Below are 18,171 nucleotides of genomic sequence, written 5' to 3'. Positions count from 1 at the left end.
TTTTTTAATTAAAAAATGGTTCGGTTCGGTTCGGTTTTGTTCTTTAAATTAAAAGCGGTTCGGTTTTACTTCTTATATATATATTAGTTAAAAACGGTTCAGTTCGATTTCAAATTTGGTTTTCGAAAGTGAAACCGAATCAAACCGAATCGAATTGATTCGGTTTCAAAATTTCTTCAAACCGGATCGAACCAGATTTTTTGGTTCGATTTTTGCGGTTTGAATGACCACCCCTATCACATAGTATCAGAGCTTTGCTAGCTGGTTTCTTCCTCTTGTTCTCTGTCATCGTTGCCATTCGGTCATCTGCCGACGACCCAGAACCCCTCTGACGTGAAGAACAACCCAAATCCCCTATCCAAAGCCACAATGAAAAACTCGATCCTCAATCCCCACTGTGAAAAACTCGATCCTCGATCCTGTAGCCTCTGTGAAATATTTGATCCTTGGCTTCCACTGTACAGAACGCAACCCCTTGATCACATATCCAGAACTCGATCAAACTCGATCCCTGATTCTTCATCCAGAACTCGATCCAGTCCAAAACTCGATCCCCGATTCCCGGTCCAGAACTTGACCCCCGATCCCCGGTCTAGAACTTGATCCTCGATCAAGCTCGATCCTTGACTCTCGGTCCAGAACTCGATCCTCGATCGAACTCGATCCTTGATCCCTTCAGCCAAGTCGATTGAACTCAATCCCCAATTCCCCAGAACTCGACCCTTGATCCCTTTAGCCAAGGCATCAAGCTACCAAGCCTCTCTTGTTGTCTCTAGTTTTCTTCTCCTTCCAAGCCGCCAAGCCACATGGAAAAAGATCATGTATTCGTCCCATTTGTACTATTCTTGATGAGACAAATTACATTACTTGGGCCCATAAAATAAAGAGTTTCCTAATCGGGTGTAAATTATGGCAAATCGTCATTGGTGATATTCCCCAGCCAATCAAGATATCCACTGAAGAAGATGCTAGATTTATCGAACGGTTAGAGGATTGTGATAGCAAAAACCATCAAATCATAACTTGGATCGAAAATACATCTATATCGACCATTCATGTTCAGTTTGATGTGTTTGATGATGCCAAAAGTTTGTGGGATTTCTTATCTACCCGGTTTTAGTCTGTTGGCTTAGCTCACTATTATCAACTGCATAACACTCTGATTAATCTTACTCAGAAGACGGGGCAATTTGTTAATGACTACTTGGCTACACTTCAGCCATCTGGAATCAATTGGATCAAGCTAAAATTAGTCCTGATCACTTTCACCTTATTAAGTTTCTTATGGGACTTGTCCAGAAAATGAGTCGACCTATGTTGCTTTGCTCTACCGTAGCCCACTTCTATTTCTAGATGTAGCAATTTAGGAAATCCTGTTTGAAGAAAAGCGTCTTGGCATCACTTCTTCCCGGCAATCGAAGGTTGTACTCGCCAGCACTCATATGCCTAGTACTTATGGAGCTCCCTTTTGTAAAAACTGTAAGCTCACTAGGCCTAAGTTTGCTTGTCCAAAAGTCGAGTGCAAATACTGTCACAAAAGAGGTCATATTCTGGACAACTGTCCTACAAGACTGATGCGTTATTTTATGATGTGAAATTATGGAGGAAATGCGATGATGAAAATGCGTTGAACACTCAAGTTTTCTCAGTGGAATCCAAGTGAACCCCACTAAGTTCCTGGTAAGTCCAGGATCGAACTCAAGGACTTGGGAAAACAGGTTTGCGGTGGTAACTTTTAGAAAACTTTGAGGTAACCGATAACTCAAATGATTGTTGGTTTGTTTTTTGATTGCGGTAATGAAAAATAACAAATGCCACAGATTTAAGAAAAGTTTGATTGTGTGAAAGATGCACTGAGTATGCAGATGAACAGGTTGAAAAGGTCTTTAGCTAGCGTTACTTGGGAATACGTCAGACTATGCGATTATGCTACAACCATGCACAACAAGTCATTTTTCAATGCAAATGCGATGCTCCTAAGTCTAGGTCGATGTGGTGAATGCAAAAGTGTCCATAGAGCTTATTCCTAAGTCTCTACTCTTTTCCTATGCGATGATGCAAGATGCATAAAGACAATGTGACCGCATACAATCATATCCTATCTGTAGGATGCATGCGATGCGTTAATAGCAAATAATTTTTATTCCTAAGCTCTTATCTCTTGATTATGCGTTCTAATCTAACTCTCCCGAGCCTAGATTCTGATCTAACCTTCCCAAGCCTAGATCTTGTCCTTAGACTACCCTCTCAAGTATCTCTAATGGACAAATGAAGCCTACATAATACAAGATAATCGCATAGAATGAAGATCCCCAGTTAAGCTAGTTAAGTGCTTCTCAACCCATTCAACAGATTTAGCTACTCATGTGTAAATAACAAAGAGTGAACAAATATAGAGAAGTAAATTCCATTTCTATAAATGAGTTGAATACAAAACAACAATGGAAGATAAAAGTAGAGAGTCTGGTAGCAATCCCTTGCTGACCGAGGTTTTTACACTGGCAATCTCTATTCGGTTCAAAAGACATTCCTGCTTCCGCAGGAGTCGGCCCTCTTTCTGATCTTGAAGCTTCCGACGCTCTCCTAAGCTTACTGGAACGATCTGTCGGCACAACCTCCTTCTCTTGCTTCCGCCTTAAAATAAAAGAAAATCTAAGAACAAGGCTAAACTATGAACAGAATTTGTGAACTCGGAACTTTCGAATTGGTGAACCCTTTTTCTAAAGGATGCCTTTGGTATTTATAAAGCTTTCGGGGTGAAAGATGGCTTCTCTCTTATGATTGTACAGATGGGATGACTTTAATTCTCTGACTGATGCGCCAAATATTTGTCACCGAAAAGCTGGATGTACTTGTTATCGTTAGCGGCTGTCAACATTCGGATTCGGTCGTCATCAGCTTTTTGTTCCATCGTGATTAATTATGCCTTTCACCCAGATGCGTCCACCAAGTTGCACCAGCTCTATGCGGCAATCCTTCTTGAGCAGATGTTTGCGAACACAAATCACTGCAAGGCCTTGTGGTAACGCTGCGCTCGTTCGCTGATTTCTTATGATCGCTCTTTTCGCCTTGCGTCAACACATATTCTGCATAAAAATACAAAAATCAACGGTTTCTATACGTTGAACGCATGCGACCGCAATATTATGAATTTGATATTTTATCAACGCAACCAGCATTGTTTAAAAACTTAGCACTATGATAACGTGCATTTCTGCCCGTTATCACACCCCCAAATTTAAACAATGCTTGTCCTCAAGCATAAACTAAAGATTTCCTTTACCAAGTCGACCACAATGTTCTTTTCTTAGATTTCTCAATGATACTTCGTTCAAATCCTATATACCAAAGTTTCCTTAAGTCTTATTCAAGTCTGCTCTTAAAATATTTCTAAGACCTAGGGACCGCAAGATTAACCTTCAAAATGACTTTACTAAATTCCGGGACATCGCATGATTTATTTCAAAAAGAAAACTTTTCCACCGGGGTGTCAATTGATTTTTATCCTTGCAGATTTCTTGACATTATTATTTTTTTTCTAACCTTACACTGATCCAAGTGTCTTGCCTTCGTTTTGACTTACCCCCACATGTGTCATGCGGACATCCAACCATACTTACTTGGTAGCGGAGTTGCGGTCATTTATTTGATCCTAGCGACTTACCTTCGTTTTGGCTTGTCCCCACGTGTGTCATGCAGACATTCAACTACGAGTAAGTGCCCTTCACAACTTAACTCTTATCAACATGAGTTTTCCCATTGCGTTGACAGTGGAGTTGTTATTCTCAAAATTTTTCTCCTTTATTTTTTTAAGGTCAAATAATTTTAAACAAAACAACATTCTTTTACTGCAATTTTTTTTCAAAATAGCAAGGTTGAAAATAAATATCTCACCTTCAAATATAAAATGCAGCAATATCCTCATTGCCAAAAGATTGAAATAAGTCATGCGATGTTCTTAGAAAGCTTCGTAAAGAGAGTTTGAAAAAAAGCTAGCAAACCCCTAACTTCTAGAAATATTTCATGAGAAAACTGTCTTAACGTTAAATTGATTCTAGTATATACGAAAGAAATTGAAGCATATTGTTCATCATTGAAATCATAATTGGCAAATAGACAACATGCGGTAACTTACTAAATTTATCAATATTAAATAATTGCGGTAATCAAAGAGAATGCGATGATAAAATTTGTAAGACTAAAATGCGATGGGATAGTGCAAAATTTGAAATAACGTGAAGGAAGAATACAACCTCCAAATTTGCGTTGTCGCCCGAATTATGTATTGATGCATCTTTCTTTGCGGCGATCTATCTTCTTTAGATTGCGGTGACAGAGTAAGATAAGTTGCTTCTTCGTATAACACCTCCGCAATCCTGTGCCTCGATCGTTGCAAGAAAAACAGAGAGATGGTCAAATAAGATTAAACAAAACTTGCGTCCCCAAAATTTCTTTTTTTTTTTTTTTTTTAGAATAAGAAAGGTGCTGGTAACAAAAAGGTAATTGCGATAATAAATAACGAGATGATAAAAGTTCAAGAAGTATTGATGCAGGAAAAGGATATTCAAAAGGATTGCGTCCCTGATGAGGTTGAGTTATATCGTAACTCAGGGACTGCTTATTCTAGGCTCGTCTTTTCATGTCTATAGTGGTTTTTCCCTCTTTTCTGTGTCCTATGGGAGCTTGACTGCCTTAATCCGGAGCTTTTCCCCATGAATGTTCAATACAATCTCTTCCTTGCGCACATCAATTCGATCACGACAGGTTGAAAGGAATGGTCGTCCCAATATGATGGGCGCATCTTCGTTTGCTTTACAATCCTAAATGATGAAGTCGATCGACAAGATGAATTTATAATTGAGATTGCACCATTTTTCAATTCTCCTTCAGGATATATTCGGGATCTGTCCACAAATAGGAGAGTCTCTTTCGTGGGCGTGAGTATGCCGATATTCAATTGCTTGAATATTGATAGCGGCATTACGTTTATACTCGCCCCAAGATCGCATAGTGCTTTGCCACTGTAGGCCCCTCCGATAGAGCATGATATCGTGAAGATTTCTGGGTTGCTCATTTTAGGTGGGATCATAGCATTTTGCGTTGCGACCACTAATGCAATCTTTTCTTCATCATTTTTTCCCCTTCAATCTTTGAGGAGCTGGTGGTAGCTGGACTTCTTTTGTCTCATATTCTGAAAGCTTGTGGGTGGACGCATCTTCAGGGTTCATTTTCTCGAGCTTTTCGAACTATAGGTCAACAGATCCTCGGTTATCACCGCACTCAAGTTGGGCGCAATGGGATCCTCCCTTACTTCCACAGTCATGTTGTCGCTTAGCATGGAGACTACTAAGCATTGTTCCTTCCTGATACCCCCAACATTGCGAGAAAGCTCAGTTGAGCTCGGCAATGCTCCTTGCGGTCTATTTTTCAGCTTGCCCACAATTTGTCCCATTTGAATTTCGAGATTTCTAATGGATATAGCTTGATTCTGAAGCATTAATTCGTTTTTTTCAATGTACTGCTTCAACAAGCTTTCAAAGGACGAAGATTGCGGTGTATGTGAGTTGCTAGCTTGGCTATACGTTGGACCGTTTGTTTGCGGGAAAAATCCGGTTGGCCTTTCTTTTTGCGCCACTGGTTGCAAGTTTTGTTGATTTTTCCACGCAAAATTTTGGTGGTTTGTCCACCCGGGGTTGTATGTATCGGAATAGGGATTGTTCTTTATGAAGCATACTGACTGTGGGTTTGCTGGGCATTCTTCCATCGAGTGAGTATCTCCACAAATGACACAACTTGCGGTCGTTTGAGCAATTGCGTTGACCTGCCATTTCTTCGCTCCCGTGTTATTAATTGTGATGCCTTGTATTAAACTCATCATCGCAGTCATTTGATTTTGCAGGGATGTGATGGCCCCGTTGTTTGCATCGTTATCTTTAATTCTTAATCTTTGATCACTTTCCCGCCAATCCTCGTGATTTTTGGCAGCAATCTGCGAAAAGGGGTTCAGTCCTTGGTAAAAGATCTCCATCTGCAGGCAATCTGGTAAGCCATTATGTGGACAGTCTCTTACCATCCGCTTGAACCTCGCCCAGGCATCGCTGAATGATTCATCATCTTCTTGTTCAAAATTTGTTATTAACTTCCTTCTTCTAGCATTCTCGGTTGGTAGGAAATACTTCTTCCTAAACTTTTCCATCACCTGTTCCCATGAAGTTATCTCCCCTGGTTCGAGAGAATATGCCAATTTTCTTGCCTGATCACACAAGGAGAATGGGAACAGAGTGAGTCAAACTTGCTCGGTTGAGATATTCGGGAACACAAAAGTGTTGCAGATTTCTATGAAGCTTCGGAGGTGGGCGTGCGGGTCTTCGCCACGCCTCCCTCCAAACTGCCCAACAGCCTGGATCATCTGCAACATTATCGGCTTCATTTCAAACCTCGATCCATCTAACGTTGGCCTCATGATTCCTTAAGAGAAATCATAGAGGTTGGGCAACGCATAGTCCCGAATGGGTCTATTGCGGTTATTCGCAAGAAGGATGGGGTTGGCCATTATATTGTTCGCATTTGCAGCCCTTGCTTCCAGTTGTTCCACCATTCTTGGTGTTCTCTCTTGTTATCGGCGGTTGTCTCTTAGTCTGCATCAAAATGTTCTCTTAATCTCCGGGTCGTTATTCACCAAAGATTGAGAGTCTGCAAAGAAATCAGAAAAATTACCGTTAGCACACTATTTTGCCGAAGTCCCCGGCAACGACGCCAAAAACTTGATGTGTTATTTTATGATGTGAAATTATGGAGAAAATGCGATGATGAAAATGCATTAAGCACTTAAGTTTTCTCAGTGGAATCCAAGTGTAAACCCTACTGAGTTCCTGGTAAGTCCAGAGTCGAACTCGGGGACTTAGGAAAACAGGTTGTGGTGGTAACTTTTAGAAAACTTTGCGGTAACCGGTAACTCAAATAATTGTTGGTTTGTTTGTTGATTGCGGTAATGAAAAATAACAAATGCGACGGATTTGAGAAAAGTCTGATTGTGTGATAGATGCACTGAATATGCGGATGAACGGGTTGAAAAACTCTTTAGCTAGCATTATTTGAGAATACGTCAGACTATGCGATCATGCTACAACCATGTACAACAAGTCATTTTCCAATGCAAATGCGATGCTCCTAAGTCTAGGACGCATGTGTTGAATGAAAAAGTGTCCATAGACTTATTCCTAAGTCTCTACTCTTTTCCTATGCGATGATGCAAGATGCATCAAGGCAAGGTGACCGCACACAATCATATCCTATATCTAGGATGCATGCGATGCGTTAATAGCAAATAGTGCTTATTCCTAAGCTCCTATCTCTTGATTATGCGTTCTAATATGACTTTCCTAAGTCTAGATTCTGATCTGACCTTCCCACACCTAGATCCTATTCTTAGACTACCCTCCCAAGTATCTCTAATGGATGGATGAAGCTTACATAATACAAGATAATCGCATAGAATGAAGATCTCCAGTTAAGCTAGCTAAGTGCTTCTCAACCCATTCAACAGATTTAGCTACTCATGCGTAAATAACAAAGAGTGAACATATATAAAGAAGTAAATTCCATTTATATAAATGAGTTGAATATAAAACAACAATGGAAGATAAAGGTAGAGAGCTTGGTAGCAATCCCTTGCTGACCGAGGCTTTTACAATGGCAATCTCTATTCGGTTCAAAAGATATTCCTGCTTCCGCAGGAGTCGGCCCTCTCTCTGATCTTGAAGCTTCCGGTGCTCTCCCAAGCTTACCGGAATGATCTGTCGGCACAACCTCCTTCTCTCGCGTCCACCTTAAAATAAAAGAAAATCTAAGAACAATGCTAAACTATGAACAGAACTTGTGAACTCGAAATTTTCGAATCGGTGAACCCCTTTTCTGAAGGATGCCTTTGGTATTTATAGAGCTTCCGGGGTGAAAGACGGCTTCTCTCTTATGATTGCATAGATGGGATGACTTTAATTCCCTGACTGATGCGCCGAATATTTGTTACCGAAAAGCTGGATGTACTTGTTATCGTTAGCGGCTGTCAACTTAATTCGGATTCGACCGTCATCAGTTTTCTGTCCCATCGTGATTAATTATGCCTTTCACCCAGATGCGCCCACCAAGTTGCGTCGGCTCTATGCGGCAATCCTTCTTGAGCAGATGTTTGCGAACACAAATCACCGCAAGGCCTTGCGGTAATGTTGCGCTCGTCCGCTGATTTCTTATGATCGCTCTTTTCGCCTTGCGTCAACGCATATTCTGCATAAAAATACAAAAATCAATTGTTTCTATGCGATGAACGCATGCGACCGCAATATTATGAATTTGATGCTTTTTGGATGCAATCTAACATATTTTATCAACGCAAGCCAGCATTGTTTAAGAACTTAGCACTATGATAACGTGCATTTTTGCCCGTTATCAAAGACCACCACGACCACCATGATATACCTCCAAGTCTCGATTGTTTACACCTAATCCTGGCTTTGCCTCTACTGCTGCTGCTGCCTCTGAACCTTCCCCGTCTACTTTTCAAATGAGTGACTTACAGGACTTGCTTAAACAGGTGATTTCATCCAATTCCTCCGTGCTTGCGATCTCCCTAGGTAATAGATGGCTTCTTGATTCCGCTTGTTGCAACCATATGACGTCTGTTTTTTCTCTTCTGTCTTCACCTACTCCTACCAAATCTCTTTCTCCCATTTATGTTGCTAATGGTAATTGCATGACCATATCCCATGTTCGCTCTGCTGACACTTCCCTGTTATAGCTTTCCAATACTTATTGTGTTTCAAATCTGTCGTTTAATCTTGTCTCCATTAGACAATTGTGTGACCTTGGTTTAACTGTGTCTTTTTCTTCTACTGGGTTCAGGTACAGGATCTACGGTCGGGACAGATGATTGATACGAGCCGCAAAGTGGGAAGATTGTTTAAGCTCACATCTCTTCGACTTCTTGTTTGTTCTCTTTCTACCTCTATCACCAACTCTGCTATCTATTAGTGGTACCTCCATCTCGGTCATGCTTCTTCCGAAAAACTTTGTCATTTAATCTCTAGTCATAATTTGAATAACGTCTCTAAATTTGTATCTTTTGACTGTTTGAATTGCAAACTTACAAAACAACCTACATTGTTTTTTTCTCAGTTTTGGGGACCCACTCCTATTTCTACAGTCAATGGGTATCGCTACTTTGTTTTATTCATTGATGATTACTTTCGGTTTACCTGGATATATTTCCTTAAACATCACTCTTCCCAGTCTCAAATATATATTGATTTTGCTAACATGATTCACACTCAGTTTTCTCGTCCAATCAAAGTTCTGCGTACAGATAACGCCTTGGAATATAAGGACTCCAAACTCCTTTCCTTTCTCACCCAGCAAGGCACTCTTATGCAGTGCACTTGTCCTCATTCCTCTCAACAGAATGGGCGAGCGGAACAGAAACTGTTGGGGATGATGCCCTGAAGTCTCGTGTCATGTAGTTTGTAAACATTTTTTGTACGAACACTTGTGATGTATAATATATGATATTTACTTCACTTTTGACTTTGTCTTAATGTTTTATTTTCTTTACCACAAACCAATAAACTTAAAATCCCTCGTTGTCTTAATGTAACTTAAGCATGTATGTGGTGACATACAAGTGGATCATGTCTTAAGTGATAACCAAAATATTTTGTAGTATATGGATATAGGAGGAAAACATTATCCTAGTAATGCTATGGATGTGGCCCGCTTTGTGGAATAGTTACAAGTGTTGTGACTTGTCGCAGATGGTCTGGTCCCGATCATTCGTGTAAAAGATATGTGAGCAGGGGCATCCTATACGAAGAGTTTGAATAAGACTTAACCATGAAGTGTTAACGTCTCGTCATATAACTCTGTTCATGACAGTGAAGTCACTTCACTAGGATGACCATAGGTAACATGACCACAATCCTGAGTGAGTTGGGATGGATGCAAGTGCCAGAGCGCTGACTCAAACCTACCACTTTGAGATTCGTCTGATTTAAGAGCTGGGAACTCAACTTCACAAGATGGAGTTTACTCCTTCCCTGTTCACACATAATAAGACTATGTTGTATTGTTCATTAGAGAGATCAGCTATACTTACGAGCACATGTGAAGGGTCATCGTAGGAATGCCTGGCAGTTAACGGATGGTGGATATCGTGGCTAAAAAGTTCAGTCAGTTATTCACGTACCGTTAGAGCTTCGACCATAGGTCCATAAGATCCCCTTAGTAGCTTGGATACAAGTTGAGATTCAATTTTTGGGTCAGTTTGAAATGTTCAAATTGACAAGAGGGAGTTTGATTATATATTATATATGATATAATTGAACTAATTAATTATATATGATATAATTAACTTTATGTATGAGACACATTAATTTGGAAAAAATTGGACATAAATATGATTTATATCTAATGGAAAAAAAACGTTATGGTGGTTAATACATGATCTTTAACCATAGGTTATGAATATAATGTGATTATATTTATTATTTTATTAATTGGACAGTTATGGGATAATTGGCTGACGTCTCTTTTGTTTTCCTAACGGATGAGTAAGAAGAATCGTTTTGAGACGCTTAAATAGCTCACAGTGTAGTGTGAGATTTCAAGGAGTGTGTCATCACTTAGTAAAATCAAAGCATATACGATAGTGCTGAACGATCGCTTATCGCTTACATACGAGCTTTACTAAACGATCGTATAGATGATCGCTTAACTTTTCCTACACGATCGTATAGACGATCACTTACCTTTTCCTACACGATCGTATACTTCACCTGCATTTTGTCTATACTATAGACGAATTTTTCTCCCACTTGTTTGAGTTGTATACGATCTCTTTTCCTCCTCCCCTCTACCAAATCCGAACAAAGCCCATTTGGATTCCCACTCCGAGAAACTGAGGGTTCCGAGTCATGGTGTCATCCCTATTTTCTTCTGTTCGTGTGTTGACTGTTCTGAAGGAAATCATGCACGACGATTTCCATGAGCAGCGGAAAGATCATTCCAAATTACAACCACGTATGAACATTACAATTATAGTCAAACACAAACATATGGTTATGCATTCATTACAGAAACATGATACAACAAAAACCAAGGAGAAATCTACACACATTTGTAGACTCATCGCCAAGCTCCTTGACCACAAATGCTCGAACATAACAACCTCAAATGCTCATTCAACACGACCGCTACACTACACGAACATCGCACACTCGAACTTAGCAATCACCTGGGTCACGAACACCCCAACAACACGAACGACCTCCACAGAACCTCGATGACATCGAGTTAAGTATGACACCACCAAGAAGGCTACCTTGGTATTCTCGATATGAGGCTTCCGAAGAAATTTGTTTCGTGGAGTTGAGCTTGAGTTGGTGTTGATAAGATGTGATTTGATCACTAGTACTTGATCCTCTGATTCTCTCTCAGTTGAATACGAACTTAAAAAGCAATGCGCGTGATTTTCTTGAAGTTGAAGCCTTAGAAGAGTCCTTGTATCTTCAAAGGACTTCAGCCTTCAAGTGTGATTAGAATACTTGTATCTATAAAAAGAAAACTTCAGTCAAAGAGTTGTGATGTAGAATTGCTGACCTCCATTGACCTCCATAAATGAGGGAAGCCTCTCTATGTACTCTCAAATGGGCTTCGCCATCGAAATATGTCACCTCCTAATTGGTCCCAAATTTAGAATTTCGTCATTAATTTAGTAAATAGTATGACAATCTGTGATTGATCCAAAATTTCTCGTTCAACCGGCTCCGTTTCAGATTGCTATAGCAAAATAGTGTTCAATAATTTCAACTCAAACTTTAAAAAACATCTTACTTTAAATATAATAATCAAAATATACTTATAATCAATTTTTTTTAAAAATTTCTTTTGTAATTTAAAATTTTAAATAATTATTTATTATAATAAATTTTGTTTCTTATACATTAATTTTTAAATATTAAGGAAAGTTTATTTAAACAAATAAATATGGTATACTGTTTTAAACAATTGATGCATTTAACTCATAAAAAATAGAAAATAAATTTGATTAAGTGAGAAATAGATAAATATATAAAATAAATCTTCTTTTTAAAGTATAAAATTGAAAACTAAATATTAACTAAAAATTCTACTTAAGTTTTAGGAGAATTTGAAAGCTAGAATGATACAATTTTTAAAGTCAACCTGAAATTAAGGTATTTTAAAAGTGATTTTAACATATTTAAATTAAATCTATTTTACCAAATGCAAAAAACATGAAATTGGCGACTTTTCGATACAACTAACCAAACGTCACCTAAGTCTTATTTTGATACCCAAACAACCTAAATGTCATTAATATGACTTGAATCTATTATCCAACACTTCGAATGATCAATCTTGTTGAATGCTTTAAACTTAAATTATATTCGTATTTTGTGTTATTTATGATTATGGACCTAGGACTTAAAGAAGTGTCATATAAATATCTTTTAAAACCTATTGACACCTCTAATATCATCTACTAATAAAATTATTCTCTCCTTTTTATAAACGTAGCTAACATATTATTAATGAACCTCGTAAATATCTATCTTGATCTTCATTTTTTACGCTTTCATGCTTACTTTATTCGTCAAATTCATGACAAATCCTCAAGGTCAGTATTACTCAAAAGATCGAGTCACTACCACCCAAGTGTTACTAATATGAGCCACCCTCGGTGGCCTTCGTTTGACATATTGTTATTGATATTATATGTATGCCACAACAAGTTTGCCTGTAACTTAAACAAGCATTAAAAGAAACAGAAAAATAACATTTCAACAAGTTCTCTCGATATTTATAATTTTTTTCCCTTTCCTACATATCTATTGATATTCAAATATACATCAATATATCTATAACTGAGAGGTGGATATCAACATTAATGTTTCTATCTTATTCATTAGTTGAACATTTTTCTAAGGACAAGAAGGAAAGAGTACCCTCTTCTAAAAAGAAGGCAACTAAGATAATGTCATCTATGACATAGAATCTACACTACTCATGTAAGCACAGGAGGAACCCAAACCCAAAAGAGCCTTAATCTACACACTACCTCCGAGAAGGATTTACAGTAGAACCAACCAACTAAATCACTAACATTAAGAGTGTGTTTGGAATGCATTTTCAAGTGTTTAATTTGGAAAAATAAAAAGTCATTTTAGAAGAAATTAGAATGTTTGGTAACCACTAAAAAATGTAGTGTATCTTCAATCATTTTTGTTAGAAGTATTTAAATAAAAATGAGATTTTTGAAAAATATTTTTTTATCAAGTTAATCCAAACACCCCTAAATTAGTTGAAAAGCATACCTTAAATTATGTTCCAGACCTAGTTGGGCGTGTATAATGATTTCCATGTTCAGTAGCTTCATGACCACCCATATCGAGACCAAATAGCCCATGCATTCCAATAAATCTTGGATTGTACCGCTGAGACATTGACGCTTCATCGTGTACTCTTGGTCTTGGAGATGAACTTGAGAACAGAGGACGAGTTGGAGGATGCTTTCGAGGGTATTTCATTGGACCATTTTGAAACTTACGTCTCTTCCGCACATGTTGCGGTGCAGAGTTATTCAATGGATGTTGGTGATGGGGTTGATGGTGGTTCTGGTGCAGTTGTTGCATGTCGGACTTCTCCAAATGTGGTGGTTTCATTTCACCCATAGTCGGATTTGAAAGTTGTGGTTGCTGAGTCGTCGAACTTGTCGGTAGACCATGGCAGTTGCATTTCAACCTTCTCATCTCTTCAAGTGAAGCAACACGGTTTTCAAGCCCTTGAGATGAGATTTCAGAACTAAGGTTACAATATGCAATACATGTAATTACCGACTTCACAGCATCTATCTCCTTATCTATGGCTTCATCCTATAGCAATCAAAATTATAATCTTAGCAAAAAAAAATATAAAGTAAAAACCATTTTCTTTTCCATGTTTTTGTAGAAGGTAACACTCATTTTTTGAGGATTTCTCGAGAACAGACTAACCATGGCAGCAGGTACATCTTCCTGACCTGTATTCTTCTTGCTGGCTTTCACAGTGGCATTTCTTGCATCTCGTAAATATTCGTTCAGTATCTGTACAGGTCGAAAGGATTCCAACTTGTATCCACATATAAACCTCACAGCCTCGATAAATTGCTTTCTTCCAATAAGAATTTGTACAATTTCTGCATATTGCAAGAATATGAGACAAAATCGCCAATTAGAATGTGTTTGGACTAAACGTCATGGAGTTGATTATACTGGAAGTTTTTGTTCTAGTTATGTAAAATCAAATTTCATAACTTAAATAAGATAGGTACGGTAATGTTTGAGTTTACACAAGCTTTTGTACTTGTTCCTAAAAATTGTGGACAAATTGTTTCCCATTCCCTTTTTCCAATTTAAAATATATATATATATTAGCAGAATTATCCTTTTACTTATAATGTGTCTAATGAAGGATAATAAAATAAATATAAATCGATTCTTCTATTTTTAACATTTTAGGCCCTTGTTGATCACTATGGATAAATTTGAGACTTAAAAAATTACCAAAACATTTCTATTTAATTTTGTAATTTAAAAGAAAAAAAACAAAACAAAACAAAAACAAGTAGCAGCAAATGAACATAGAACGAAACTAACCTTGTATCTTTTGCTTATACCCAAACATCAGGCACAATTCTGATGCCTGTTCATGTAGCACTATGTTCTCAAAGAGCTTCAAAATCTCATCCCCGCTAAACGAAGTTGTCAATCCATATGACACTAGAAGTTGCAAGAAGCCAACAACAGCATCCATAGACCCATTTGAATCACTTCTCATGTTCAATTTCCACTCAACTGCAAGCTTCATTGCATCTTCTCTTTCCTTTGGACCAATAATTGGTGAGATTTGCTTTAATTGTTTTAAAAGAAGTGTCGACCACCTCAAAAACCTTTCTTCCAAGCCTAACTGTTCTTTCTTCAGCTGTTGGTGAAAAGAACCTTGAATCAGATCCAAGACAAGTTTTGCAGGGTATGATGACTCTTTAAGAATCGGTAAGATTACACTTGGTATCAATTTCGGTCCAGTCAACTTCTTGTTCAGAAGTAAATATAATCTCTTCTCGTTTGGATCCATGCTGAGCTGTTCATTCTTTGAGGAAGAGACCAACACTTCGTTGGCTGGCAAAGATTCAGGTTGTTCCAGTTTAACAAAACTAGGAGTTGCACTGACCTCTGAATAAAATGAGAAACAAATGGTAGAGGGATTTGACAAACAAATGGTAGACCAACACATGAATTGGCATTTGATTTTAATAGCTAGGTAGCATTAACAATTTGATATACTGTGAAGACAGCAGGATCAGTGACAACATAACTTCCTTGGGTCTTAAGCATATGTAATTTAATGCAAGATAAAAGCTGTTTAATGCAAGATAAAAGCTGCTAGGAAATCAACAAATAACAAAAAAGGTAAAGAGTAAAGAATCAGAAATTGTGTGTTAGCTATGTCCATAGACGAAAAGAGTAATAAATAACATATAAATATAAATATAACTTAGATTTCAAGAGCATTGCCCTTAAATCTCCACCAAGGAACATCACCCCTAGACTCGTGCTTGTTAGAGTCACATAACAAATTTAAGGCATTTCAACAAAAACATATCCCGGTATTAACCAGTAAAACTATACCTACGAAACTATTTTGCAAGCAATTTGTAATAAATGATAATAAAGATGGTGAGAAAAGGACATGTACTGCTTACCAGATGATTTATCTACAATACCAAGTGCTCGGGATAGATCAAATGCTTGTTTATATTGTGAAATAGAATTCAGAAGAATCTGCAGTTCATCTGCATTAAAATCTGAGGCCAACTGAAAATTAGCTACAAGTAGCAAGAATGCCACCACCTCCACATGATTCTCAACTGGCGTCGACATCTTAGCCTTCCACTGGCCTGCCAGCACTAGAGCTTCTTCTCTCAGCGGAGGCGTGATTTTTGGTGAGAAGTTCAATAATAGTTCAGACAGCAAAATGCATCCCCTCTTGACATTATGCAAATCGATTTTTGCATCTTCGGACACTGTGTGTGGAGGGTAGAACCATCTCATAGCATCTAGAACCAACTTAGCAGGATTGGAAGACGTTTGAAGAGTAATAATCAGTTCTGTGCGCACCAAATCATGCAGTTTCAGATGCTCACATAAGAGAGCTAAAAGAAGCTTTCCATCTAAAGCCGATCCAAAATGAAAATTTGAAGTATTAGAACTGCTGGTCAGTCTGCAGCCTGATTCCTCAGTTTTCAGTTTCAGATGAATATTGTTTGGATCATCTATCAATTTTACCTTTTCATTACATTTTTCCATCAAAGCTCTGACTAGACTGATATCTTTTTCTTTTGACTCAAGTTCCTCAGCCACCACATTGTGTTGTATTTCTTTTAATCTTAGTTCTTTAGGCCCTTTTCCCAGCAACAATATCTGCGAGCCCATGTCCGCTTTTAAAGATTCAATCTCTTTTAGATACATGCTCAATTTCTCATCTTTCCTGATGAGCTCCTCTATCCGTCTTTCGAAATTGTTTTCTTCGTTCTTAAGATTATTTGAGCGATCTTCTATTGACTTCCTTAACACATTGAAATGCTCTTTTTGAGCTTTTAGGCCTTCAAGGCATTTACTGACTATCAAAGAAATGGAATCGTGTTGTTTCACCACTGATGGCAACTCATTAGAGTAGTCATGCACTGATTCTTGTGGTGAATCATGGTGGTTCTCCTTCAATTCCCATTCCTTTAAGCATTCGTTGATGGCCTTTTCTATCGTACTAACATAATTTGTAAGCAGTATAACAGCATTCTGGCAATCTCGAACAGATTGTTGGGTGCCATCAAGTTGCTTTTCCTGCACATCAAGTTCTTTACTATGTTCCTTGATGCAGTTTTTGATGGATTCTAATTCTGATTCCTTTGATAACAAGTCTTCAGAAAGAGCCTCCAACTTGCTCTGCATTGCACCAAACTCCTTCTCTTTAAGATCAAGCTCTTCAGTCCGCACTTTTATAGTCTTTTCTATCTTGTCTAATCTTTTCTCTTTCCACTTAGTGGCAATCATATTTTGAATTGTCTCAAGCTCCTTTTCTTTCAGTTTGAGTTCTCCCTTACTCTCTTTAATTGCCATCTGGATTGCATCATTCTGCTTCTCTTTGATTGCAAGCTCTTCTTCGTATTCTTGAAGCAAAGTCCTTATCGATTCAACACTCTTCCACTTGAACTCACATTCCATTGACCGCTCTTCGATTAAGAGCATTATACCATTTAATTTTTGTTCTTTTAATTCCATAACATGCTCACAATCATCAATCCTCTTTCGAACCATATCAAATGCCTTCTCCTTCTCCTCCAACTCCTTCTCAAGGTCCAAGAATCTCATGCAGGCTTTATTAACCTCATCTTCTTTCAATTTAATATCCTTCGACAAAACTCCTAGTCTCTCTTGCGCTATATCCAATTCCACCTCTTTCTGTTTAACCGCACCATCACATGTCACAATCAAACGATTCAACTCGCTCAGTTCATTCTTCTTAAACTCAAGTACTTTCGAGCATTCATCAATAGATTTCTTCACATCATCCAACCGCCCTTCCTTCAAGGCAAGAGCCTTCTCCCGTCGCTCAAGCTCCTCAGACTGCGTTTGAATCATCTCTCGCATGGAATCGAAGTGCGTCTCTAAATCTTTCCATTGAAGACTAAAGAGAAGAAACGAAGAAGCCTCTGAATGTAACTGTTCGTGTGCTTTGCAGAGATTACTCTGCTTACACTCCGCAAGTTTCATATGAGAAGAAATCTTGTCCATAAAGAAAAAAATATAGTTCTTCGCAAAGAAAACATATAATGCAGAGCTATTATGTACAAACAATGAACGCCAAAAAAAAAAAAAAAAAAAAGAAAAAAAAGAAAGAAAGAAAGAAAGGAACAAGAACAAAGAATGTACAAGGAAAAGGTAGTGTCAACAATGTCGGAAGTAAATGCAAAATACCGAAACGAAGATAGTGAAAACCCTAGAATCCCGCCATGGAAGAGCTTCAGAGAAATCAGAAGATGGAGGAGAGTGATTGAATGAAAATGGC

The 18,171-nt window shown here is 38.1% G+C and overlaps 1 protein-coding gene and 1 non-coding gene across 9 annotated transcripts; one reads left to right on the top strand and one right to left on the bottom strand.

The window, feature by feature from the left end:
- Positions 1 to 3,864: 3,864 nt before the first annotated feature.
- On the bottom strand, positions 3,865 to 18,171 carry LOC120087846 (FRIGIDA-like protein 5). Of its 8 annotated transcripts, XR_005484710.1 has the most exons (6): positions 15,809 to 18,171; positions 14,703 to 15,278; positions 14,061 to 14,242; positions 13,383 to 13,940; positions 11,647 to 11,723; positions 3,865 to 4,376 (listed from the first exon to the last, which is right to left on the bottom strand). XR_005484710.1 is itself a non-coding variant. In XM_039044780.1 (5 exons), exons 1-4 carry the CDS (start codon positions 17,895 to 17,897, stop codon positions 13,389 to 13,391), a joined length of 3,399 nt encoding a protein of 1,132 aa, XP_038900708.1. In that variant the 5' UTR covers positions 17,898 to 18,171; the 3' UTR covers positions 3,866 to 4,376; positions 13,383 to 13,388. The 8 variants fall into 8 exon arrangements, 7 of the variants coding, with proteins under 7 accessions (XP_038900708.1, XP_038900709.1, XP_038900707.1 ...); XM_039044780.1 differs by lacking the exon at positions 11,647 to 11,723 and having other exon boundaries at positions 3,866 to 4,376; XM_039044781.1 differs by lacking the exons at positions 3,865 to 4,376; positions 11,647 to 11,723 and adding an exon at positions 6,446 to 6,693.
- LOC120089616 lies at positions 6,045 to 6,151 on the top strand. The gene has a single exon (XR_005485289.1). It is a non-coding gene; the product is annotated as a small nucleolar RNA R71 (small nucleolar RNA).

Source organism: Benincasa hispida, chromosome 10 (assembly GCF_009727055.1).
Source record: "Benincasa hispida cultivar B227 chromosome 10, ASM972705v1, whole genome shotgun sequence".
Classification (NCBI taxonomy): Eukaryota; Viridiplantae; Streptophyta; class Magnoliopsida; order Cucurbitales; family Cucurbitaceae; genus Benincasa; species Benincasa hispida.
This window is presented reverse-complemented; position numbering and strand designations above follow the sequence as displayed.